Source organism: Dermacentor variabilis, chromosome 4, assembly GCF_050947875.1.
Source record: "Dermacentor variabilis isolate Ectoservices chromosome 4, ASM5094787v1, whole genome shotgun sequence".
In the NCBI taxonomy this organism is placed as follows: Eukaryota; Metazoa; Arthropoda; class Arachnida; order Ixodida; family Ixodidae; genus Dermacentor; species Dermacentor variabilis.
In genome coordinates, this window is record NC_134571.1 from 129961661 (window position 1) to 129973017 (window position 11357).

At 47.2% G+C, this 11357-nt stretch overlaps 1 protein-coding gene across 1 annotated transcript; it reads right to left on the reverse strand.

Moving 5' to 3' along the window:
• Window positions 1-2620: 2620 nt before the first annotated feature.
• LOC142578335 (uncharacterized) lies at window positions 2621-3682 on the reverse strand. Its single transcript, XM_075687733.1, has 2 exons — window positions 3622-3682; window positions 2621-3159 (listed from the first exon to the last, which is right to left on the reverse strand). The coding sequence occupies exons 1-2, from the start codon at window positions 3680-3682 to the stop codon at window positions 2621-2623; spliced, it is 600 nt and encodes a 199-aa protein (XP_075543848.1).
• Window positions 3683-11357: the final 7675 nt, after the last annotated feature.

The window sequence follows — 11357 nt, forward strand, 5'->3', positions numbered from 1 at the left end:
CCAGGGGGCAAGATAATAGGTCAACTTATCATTGTGCCCACAAGGCATTGAGAATAGAGTGAGTTTGCAGAAATGTGCACGCTTACCACTTTTTGTTCACTGGTGAACGTGGGGGCCGGCCTTGTCGAAGTGGACATACCAGCTGCTTTTGCAGCCACCCAAACAATGAGGGACGCACCACGATATCTGGCATGACGAATCTGAGCGCCACTCGCCCATCTCCTAGTGCGTCGCCAGAGAAGAAAGGGAAAAAAATGTTTATTCTACGAAGCAGCCCAGTCGTAGACGCTCGCGCTCCAGAAGTAATAGTTGCCTTTTTTTTTTACGATAACCACGCCAGCTTCCGCCGGTGCGTACGAGTTGGTGCAAGCAAAATTGAAAGCTGCGCGAATACGGTGGTCGATGCGTCGGTACACGACATCAACCAAGAATATGCATGCTATGAACTCCCTAGCAATGGAATTGGCACTGGTTTTAATTATAACGAAACCTCTGTTATAGTTTTATATGCCTAAAATGTGTACGTAAACGAACGACGCATGAGAGGCCCGCCCGAAATATACCGCAGAAATGCCGCGACAGACAGAAAAGAGAAAGCGCCTGTTCTTTTTTTTTTCAATGTGCGCTTATATCTCAGTATACAAGAGCGTTTTTTGCGTTTCGCTCCTAATCGAAATGTGACTGGGGGTGAAATTCGTGACCTCATGCGTGACCTTATGCAATGTTTTCTCGAGATCTTGCATTCAAACACACACAAAAAAGGCAAGTCTTTGTTTAAAGAGTGAAACCTTAACTGTGCTTAATTGTCTCTATATCTCTGATACATATTCTTTATATCGGCATAACAATTTTAACACATGTACTGGACAGTGCCGGTTGAAAGTGCACTCGCCTGTGCCGTGCTCACTATAATCGTAGTGGCACTGCACAATAAAAATCACATCTTTTGTATTCTTTACAGATAAATTATTTTAAAACTCTATAACAGGGATTTTAAGCGCGTAAGCATTACTATGCTTGCCCGTCGAGCAAACTCGTCCGTCCTTCCGTCACGTGAGACGATCGCTTTTAAGCGCCTGCAGCAGCGAGCGAATTGACGTTTTTGCTGCCTCTCGCTTGAACGTGAACTGAGCTGCGAGAAAACGCCGCACACGAAGCTATCGACAGTCGGCGCACTCTGTCCCCATCACAGATCATAGGGCCCGCACTTCGAGTCACCGCCGGAGTACGGTTGACAATGGTTTGCACGGTTAGGAGGCAGCGTGATCGACTACCAAACGAGGTGTGCCAAACGTAAGGCTGTTCAGTTATGTCAGGTACTACAGCAAGCATCGGTCAGTGCTCGTCTTCCGCGAAGCAGCGGCATCATCCAAACGCACCACCATTCAATTTGAAGATAAAGAAGAAACGCAACAAGAAGAACCAAGCAGGACCCAGGGCACATAATAAATGTGTTAAAAAATTTGGTTTATTTACAAAATCTCTCTCGTCATTTCATCCCGCGTCCACATCCTTTGGCAGTTGTGTATAACATCAGTGAACATTGCTACCGCTCGTGTCTCATGCGGGTTGGTCATGATTTCGGTGCTGCAACCGAGCTTCTGCGTTTCATGATTCTTTCGCGGTGTTTCTCCCAATTATACCAAACACAGCAGCATACGACGACAAAACAGTGGGCAACTAGTAGCAAACACATACACGCATCATTGAAATAGCTCCAACAGAACATTCTGCGCGTATGTTTTTAGAAATATCTTCTTTCTGTATTTCACGGAAGATGTTACATGAAATCTCCTACACCATTGCTTGCTCTCTTTAGTTTTAGGAGGGGGGGGCAGTCAAGCAACCGTAGCGCAAATTTTCCCCAGCTATTCATACCACATACGTGGGGGAAAGAAATGTGGTAAAAAAAAGCACTGTAAGGTTCAACGTCATGTGCCCAGATGAAATTTTTTTTGTTTGCCACGTGATTGCGTCTGCTAACTAAACCTGAACCCCTCCCGCTCCCCCAAACAACGCGTGCTCAAATGAGTCTATCATAGTCAAACAGAGGATTCGCCTGGCGGAGGCCAACGTTTCTACAAGGGGACTTGCAGTGCTACGAAAGTGATCTTGGGGCACTATGACGAAAATGGGTAGACACCAGGTGAAAGCAGTAGAGAAGCAGGTGAAACTATCTAGGCACTGAAATAACCATGTAGCTGGGAGACATCTTATCAGAAAATGCCTAAATTGGCCTCCTAACTTTAATTAGCAGCGTTTACTTGATGTGACGACCAGTTACAAGTGTACATAAAACACAAAGAATCATTCACCGTTGCATTGTTGCATCTGAGCCATCCGGAATGGAATTTCATAATCAGGTGAGAAAATGAAACGAATTCTGTCTTTCAGATGCGTCTTAACGATATGCCACCTGTTAAGTGAAGCTCAAAGCTTTCTATTTGTTTTTTAACTACGCGTATTGCAGAAGAAATGATTGACGCCAGCATATAAGGAACGAGGTGAACCTCATTCTACTTATTGCGAAAGCGCGTAGACACGGAAATGATGATGTAGCAGTGAAATACATGTTTTATTGGAAAACGCCTAAATTTGAAGAACCTAGTGTTTACGAGATCTATGACGTCGTCTTGAGAAACCCGTCGAACGGCGACTGAGCGCACGTCGAGTAGAGCGCCTCGCAGCCCAGACCGGACAGTCCACCCAGCAGTCCTTTCATGAGGCTTTCGTTGTTTCCGTGGGCGTGCACGGCAGCGGTCAGGGACCGCAGCATGGCCGCAACCATGGGATACTTCCGAACCGCGTCCTCGGTGATCTCGCAGACGGCGCGGATGCGGCAGGCCTCGGTGTCGAGGCCCACGGCCCGAAGCAGGTCTTGGCCCACGCTCGGGGACACGGAGTCGGCGACGACAGAGTCGAAGGCGCGGAAGCTGGCTTCCAGTAGCTCGCCCACCACGGGAACGTAGATGAGTGCGAACAGCGTTAGGTAGATCAGCGCCATGGCCAGAAGGACAGGCTTCAGTGTTCCGAGTGCCACGGCGATCGCCGGAGCGGCTAGTGCCAGAGCCAGGGGAAACAGCGTCACCGCATTGGAGCGGCTGGCTACGGCGTCGTCGACGGACGACTCCGAGGTGACGTTGAGGTGCACGCTGTACCCTGCAAGAATTAGCAGGCAGGAGACATCAGCGTTAGCTTAGGGAAACATACGATGAATGTTAACAGCTATAACGTCACGCATGAATCGCTCGCAAGTCCGCAATGCCAATGATTAAGAAAACGAATGAAAGGACCTTAAGGTGTTCTGTGTTGCAGGCTCAAAGTGCATCGGCTCAAACAATTCAAAGAGAAACTCGCGTTATACTGACTGCACGGTGTATTACATATGCTTGCACAGGGCTGGTAGACGGCAGCTAGAAAAACAATGGAAACGGCACTGCTAGTGTAGTGTAATCATCATTGGACGGTGTTCCTTATACCAGAAGCTGCAGTAGCCCGAGACGCATGCTATTGGAAAGATGCGGGAAAATGAATAGCAAGTTCCGGTACGTGCATGTACGCTTAAACGGCAGGACCCAATGCTACGCGGATAAGATGTTTGTGACGGCAAAACACACTTACCGCTGACAAGGGCAAGATGGGGCAGAAGTGCGACGGTGATGGCCAGCGTAACGACCTGCATCTTCGGTGGTCACGAGTACGAAACGGGTCACCGGGGTGTGCCTACTGGCTCTCGAGGCGAGACTGACATGCGAAGTGTTCTCCGAGCTCTATTTATAGCCCTGTCATTGCACCACATTGGACCATTATTGCCACCCGGCTAGGCAACAGCTTCTCTCTCATTTTTCTATGCGTGCTTTGCCCCTCAGACAGCACTGGTGTTCTCATCCTCCCCTTTTAAAGCAAAGCTTTCTTTGGCTATTCCTTCGCCTTTCCCACTGCGGCTGCCACTGCCTGGCCCTGGCACACAGCGTCGGGGGGCGGGGGGCGGGGGGGTCAGAGCGTGTGGACACGTGAGAGAAACACGGCAGAAAGAGGAAAGGCGACGAGAGAAAGAAACTAGTTCGGACGTTTTCATCGCGTCGCACGTGCACAATACCCTCATGAGCTCCCTCGGTGTCGCTGCATTAGCCTCTTGACAGCTGTAATTATTTGTACCTGCCGCCATAAAGCATTGCTGAAACAGGAGGTTACCTTTCTGGTAACGTGGAAGACCAGAGGGAAGCTAGATAGAATGGCAGAGAGGATGGGCGAGAGGGGGCAGAGAAGGGCTAGAACCGACAGTGGCGCGAAACGAGTTAATAACTCTTCGCTCACAGTTCCCATATAAGGGGGGAGAGGAGAAGAAGGATGGGAGGAGGTGACGTGAGAACGCAAGGAAATGCTGCTACTATAGACACGACAGCGATTACGATCGATCAAACTCGATAACTTTGAGTTCAAGGTACGGTGCCATACGTTTATGCTATTGCTGAAAAATAAACACCATGCAAATTTGTCAGGAGGGCAACTTACGCAGGCCGTACAAAAGCAAAGCCGCATTAAAGCGCACCGCAGGGTGTAGAGACTACCGTAGGGTCGGTCGCACGTCAAATCAACACTGTGCTCACCGCGATCACTTTGCGGCTATGGCATTGTTCGAGGTCGTGGGCTTGATCCCGACCGCGGCAGCCCCATTTCAACGGGGGCCAATTAAAAAGCACTCGTGTATTTAGAATTAGCGACAGGTTAAATAACACCACGGTGCCAAAATTGATCCGGAGTCCGCCACTATGGCTTGCTTCATAACCCGATTGTGGTTTTGGCACGTACAGCCCAATATTACAATAAAGGTTTAATACATCTGCCACGATGCGATGTGCCTTGTGAAGCCAGGAATATGCTCAACGCTCTTAGGAGTTATAAAATATGGCGCACAACAGCGCCTCAAGCAAACACCTCTCCCTGTGTGTTCTGTGTACTACTCACACAAACAGCAGTGGTGCACGCAAGGGTAAAGTTTGACATCAGCTCACCAGTCTCGTGTTGGACTAAACGTTGAATAAATTAAACATTTGCTATGAACATCGACACTAATTATCGCCAATCAAAGCAAACAGCCCAGAAAGTTTCGCTTACATCGATTCCCACAGTGTGTGGGATCCGTCTATTTTTTAAATTTTTATTAAACATATCATTCAGGGTTTTTCGTTCTCAGGTTCGACCGGATAATTCTCGATTTTTGCATCCCGAACAAATTTTTTGTAAAAATCCGGTTGAACCTGATTTCTCCCCGAACTTTGCCTTTTTCGTAAAGAATATTAACGAACAAAGGTATTTCAAAAATAATGACCGCTGCCCACCTTCTTGCGGAAATGGCCAGGATATATTCTATTAATAATATTATTATTATATGAATATGGCGTACGTCTTCTTACTACTTAAAGCTCAAGAGAAAGCCTGCATATATGTATAAAAACGTAAGATGGTCAGCAGCTCGCAACCTTGACTCTATGAACGGTGACTTATGGCTTTTTTAGTAGCTGCGTTCGCAGAGATACTACGATGGCTCACTGCATCGCATTTGCCGCACGTCGTATACATGCAGCCGGTGGTAATGCACTGGGAAGCGTATTAATGCAGCGCTGACTCTGTATTGCGATTGTTCAGTGTAGGCGGCGTTGAGTGTGTGCCCACCCAATTACGTTCCACTGAAAGAAGGTTGGCTGGTTCGTATAGGTTATATATTATTGTTGTTGCTAGAGCGTATACTGGAAACTAGTAATTAAGGCTTCAGACAAGAACTAAAAAAAACCGACAGGTCTAGGATAGGCACATAAATGCTCCCAATGCATATTATAATGTAAACGTAAACGAGGCACCGTAACAAAATAAAAAAGAAACATCGCACCTCTTGAGAAGCAGGCCTGTGTGCACTACTATTCGTACTTTTCTTTGCGTTGCTGAAAAAGTGCGGAGAATAAAGCAGAGAATGGATCACCAAACCCGTCTGGATTTGTTATTTTAGTTAATTTGGTTTCATTTAAGTGTAATAATAATGCCTTACAATGATTTGCAGGGATGAGTTCGTCACATGACTTGGGAGCAGATATATTTATCAACACATATTACTGCGACTGATTTCGATTGTTTAAATAAAGTCGTTTATAAAGGTTATTGAAATGTTCTCGCACCCGCCGTGGTTGCTTAGTGGCTGTGGTGTTGGGCTGCTCAGCACGAGGTTGCGGGATCGAATCCCGGCCATGGCAGCCGCATTTCGATGGGGGCGAAATGCGAAAACACCCGTGTACGAATTTGTCTGCTGTTTTGATATTACAAATGACGCCCGATTTTGACCACGGAACTCAACACAAACGTATAAAACCTGAAGTCGAAATGGCCAGAATATATGTGTAGGAAAAGTTGGCAGCATGGGTAATGGTGGCTACTCCTTGAAGCATAGCAGAACCCCACGTACCCAGGTTAGGCTGACTTAAACAAACAAAAGAACAAGACAGATTGTATGAAAAAAAGAATAGAAGTTGGAACTTGCGAACACATACTTCACAGTAAGTGGAAACTAACATGTTTTAAATCACAACAAGTGCGATTTCTGGAGCTAGTAATGGTATGTCTTAAAACGTGAAGTAAAATTGAAATTGTAAAACTGACACCTGGTAGTTCAGGTGTAGCTGCAATAAGCACAGCCTACAATACATTCTACGAGAGGTTACACGCCACAAGTAATAAATAGATCCACAACGTTTTATGCACACTTCGCCGAAACAATAAACTACGGCACAGGAATACTCTCGTAATTGTATTTCATGCAGAACACCTTGCCTCTGAACATGTGCGACTCAGAGTTTCGTCCCAAAGCGCTAAGAAGAAAATCTCGGGGGGATGGTCAACAGAAAAAGTGCAGAACACGCATTTATGTGCAGTTTGCAAGTTGAGTAGTCAGGAATGGTTAAATGCTACTAAATGTCATTATTGTAATTCTTGCCTAGTCAAACTCGCGTATGTGCAAATTAGCTCCTTTATTTTTTCGTTTTCTTAGCGTCGCCTATATTAGCGTTTCCTTTAAAAATATCGTGCGTTATGGCACAAGACGGTAAGCGAACTTATGTGTAAGGAGTAACAAAGAGATTTACTGGACGAATCCTCTTCTGCAGTGCGATTTTGCAAACAAACTAAAATATACAGAGAGAATAATGCATGCACTTACTTTTTTGATACACGCGTTCCGTTATAAGACCGTAAATACAGCGCTTACACTTGGGAATGTGCGTAACAGCAATTTAAACAACATTAGGACAATGTCACCTCATTCGCATCTCAGCATATGAATGTTGCGGTGTGACGCCGCGTTCTAAATTTATGAAATAAAGCATCCATACTTAGAGTATTAACTTTAATGCACTAAAGCAGTCGTAGGTAATGAGACGCACGCCTTTCCTCGTTTCGCGTGTAGTGGCTTCAGTATACTCCCTGCACACCCTGCCAGTGCAAGTTGACCGTAGTACAGGGCTGGTCCGATTCATGTTCGTGCCACCAACGAAAACATGCGGAGGTTGTGGGTTTTGTAACTTACTACTTCTACATTTCAATTAAGTGAACACGTGATTTCTCGCCATACTTTACTTGTCTTCATTATCTCTTTCTTTACTTAATACGGTTTTGATACTAAAATCGGATTAATACGGATTAATACTTAAATCGGGCCTCTGGGATACCCCGCCTTCTCGTTCATCGCTGTACCTATTTCCATCCGAGAACCGCCACCGCATTCCATTGACTGGCGTCACTATTCTACAATCGTTAACTTTTTGTCGCATTCTTTCTCATCTCTCGCTTTTCTGCGTATAGCCTGGCAGCATTTCCACAATGTCCCGGGTGTCTGGAAGAAATTCGGTATAAGCCACGCACGCATGCGCTTGGGTTGCGAGAACTACATACGCCAAGTCTCTTCGCGGAATCATGATTTTCCCTTTGAGTAGCAACGCGAACAATGCGTGTCAAACGGGTGCGCGCGTGTTCACGCCACGATCCGTCCAACTGCCTAGCTGCATTCTACGCGCCTTGCCCGTGAAGACTTCTTTAATCAATTCACGTGAAAGGACAAACAGCGGTCAAACGAGGAATGTTTCTTGAGGCAGTGTTTCGACAATGACAATCGTCTTCGTGAAGGAACAACTGCCGCGCCCGCTCGATGGAAACGTGTGGCCGTAAAATTGCTTTTCTTCCCAGAGTTTCAATAGCTTGCTATATTTCCCCCCACACTATGGCAAAATAGGATAAATGGCTGCGTAGAGTAGGATGACGGGAGTCTAAGTGTTCAGCAAACGAGCGTGTTTAGTTTTGGAAGCGATGGAAAGGTAGGGGGAGAGGGGTGACGGAGCGGGTTGTTTGCAGTGGTAGCGAAAATGGAATAGAATTTTCACGTCTAAGAAGGCGTTGTCTATCCCGGGGTCCTAATTGTCAAAAAAAAAAAAGAAATATGCAGATCCCACGCACTGTGGGAATCGATGTAAGCGAAGCTTTCCGTGCTGGATGCTTTGCGGTGATGTTGATGGCTACAGCTTAATTTCTTCAAGGCTTGGCTAACACGAGAGTGGTTTGTTGATGTTAAACGTTACCTTGCGTGCGCCCCTGCTGTTTGTTTGCGTAGTACACAGAACACACAGGGAGAGGTGTTGGCTTGAGGCGTTGTTGTGCACCATATTTTGTAACGTCTGAGAGGGTTGAGCGTTGTCATTTTCTCACATGGCACATCGCATTGTGTCAGAAGTATTAAACTGGAATTGGATTATGGGGCTGTAGGTGCCAAAACCACACTCAGATTATGAGGCAAGCCATTGTGGCTGCCTCCGGATTAATTTTGACACCATGATGTTCTTAAATGTGTACCAAAATCTAAGTGCACGTGCGTTTTCTATTTCTCTCCCGTCGAAATGCGACTGCCGCGATTTCCCCGACCTCATGCAATACCATAGCCGTAAAACTAAGGCGGCGTGCCCAGAAGTGTTGATTTGACGGTCGACCGCTTCCGTAGTGTCTCCTGTACCCTGCGGTGCGCTTTAATTAATGCGGCTCTGCTTATGCACGCCCTGCGTAAGTTGCACGTTTGACATGTTTGCATGGCGTTTATTCTTCAGAAATAGCAGCAACATACTGTACCGTGCCTTGAACTTAAAGGGCCCCTGAAACGGTTCGGACAAATTTTGTAGACGCGTAGGGTACAGCTTAAGTAGAACATTCGCACCACAATTTGAGTGAAGCGTTACGTATTAATGGAGCTACAAGCGATTAGAAGTTACCCTCCTCCCCATCCACGCTTTTCCTCCTCAACTCGTTCGCCAAGCGAGCGGGGCTACGCTCCGCCTTCACTGGTCCTGCGTCACGATGCGACGTCACATCGTCCACTTCTGGTTGTTTTGGAGCCCGCCCCCGCCCGCGCGAGACCTCTCCGCTAGCCGCTTGGCTGTCGACCCCAAGCGAGAGCTATCGAAGCAGCGTGCGTTGCGAGCATTCTGTCGTAGCGCCGAACGTGTCTGGTATTCCGTTAACCACAGGCAAGCTGGTCATTTCGGCAAATCACTGGAGGCATAAACTCAAGCTGATGAAGGAACTTTGGCGTAGACGTACGTGAGCGGCCTGATCGGTCTACACGGTCCAGACACTTGTTGGCGCAGCGCTTAACCAGCCAAACAAAGCGCTATTATTGCTCTAACCAAGTGTAAAACATTTTAAACATTTATAAAAACAACGTGTCGATGATTACACTCCTGCGAAAAATACGCACCAGCAGCAAAGAAGAATACGCTTCGATGCTGCTACTGTGTATGGTTGCGCTCTATGCCACCAGGTGGCTGCACCGTGCAGACCATTCACATTTGCCCTTCTGCTCATCTCGGCTCATCCTGTTACGGCACAGTCAAGCGGCCAGACCCTGTCCCCTTGCGCTTACGTTTGCCCTAATACGGGACTCGCGAAACGCTGTTGCGTTAGTAATCTTCCGGTGTAAAATGACGGCCACAAACGCGCAAATCCTGGCGCCGATCGGATAGCGGTAGTCCGATGCGCAGCAGCCAGTTCGCTCGTACGCTGCCTTGCAGAGGGACACGATGTCGCAGCTTGACATATTGCCAGTCGCTACGTTTGCAGTCCACAAGGCAACAAAGTCGAATCATAGTGCTCGCGAAAAGACTGAGACCAACTGTGACCGCGGAGCTCTCGTCAAAATGGAGTACGTTGTAACACAAGCAGACGACACTTGCTGTGTGCCGGAAGTGCTTAATGTACTGAAAAATTGTTCTTGTGCATTCTCTTTATGTTACTTTCTTTTCATAAAAACAAATTAACTAACATTCCAGCTATTACGAAGATCATTTGTTTACCATAAAGTTGGAAAAATTATCGTTCACGCGCCCTGGTCAGCCAATCGGATAGCTCGCCCCACTGACGTCATATGGGTGATTTTGGTCATATGGGTAGGGGCGGCTTAAAATTGCGCCGAGCAGCGCGCTGCGATCGGCAGCGATGTGCATTTTTAAAACCTTATAATAAATTACGCGCTTTACGCAGAGCACTTAGATGTGTCAATTAATGATCAGAATGACCTACTCTAACGACTCAGTACGTTTGTAGAAAATCGTCAAAAGCGTTTCAGGGTCCCTTTAAGCTTATCCTGTTTCCCCGCAATCGCTGTCGCATAGTAGGGGGGTTTCCTTGCCTACTCACGCCACCTCCCCCCCTCTCTCTTGTATGGGAACTGCCTATTCTCGTCCCTCGTCTCTCTACAGTTCTATCTGCGTCCCCTCTGGCCTCGCACGTTAGTAGAAAGGGAAGTGCTGCAGTTTCTGCAATGCTTCTGAGGAGAGTCACGGATAATTACAGCTGTCGAGCGGCTAAGATGGCGACGGCCAGGGAGCTCCAGAGGGCATTGTGCACATTCGATGCGGTGGGGTAAAACGAGTTTCTCCCTTCGCCTTTTCTCTCTTACTCGCGCTGTCATCTATATACACGCTCTGCACCACCCCCGAGGCGGCGTGCGCGACAGCAGCCCACAGCAGCAGCAGCAGCAGCAATGAAAAGTCGAAGGAATAGGCAAAGAAAGCTTCGCTTTAACGCAGGAACCAAGGAGAGATAATATTTTGACAGCGGAAAGAAATGTGAAAGGTGGCTGCATTCCGATAGAGCTGGAATACAATAAGGCTCGTGTACCATGTTTTGAGTGCGCAGGCAAAGGGCCCCTCACCAGATATGGCCGTATTGAGCTGACAATGCGCGATAGCGGTCGTGTCTGCAAAGTATTACATTGCTAACGCGCCGCGGAAAGGTCTGAAATTTCAAACCGAACGCTGTTTTCCCTTCTC

What these genes read in the sequence shown, in the direction of transcription:
- LOC142578335 (XM_075687733.1), bottom strand. Translation starts at nt 3,682, where the DNA reads ATGCAGGTCGTTACGCTGGCCATCACCGTCGCACTTCTGCCCCATCTT. An exon ending in CCATCTTGCCCTTGTCAGCG is followed by an intron (nt 3,160 to 3,621) that starts GTAAGTGTGTTT and finishes TAATTCTTGCAG; the next exon opens with GGTACAGCGTGCACCTCAAC.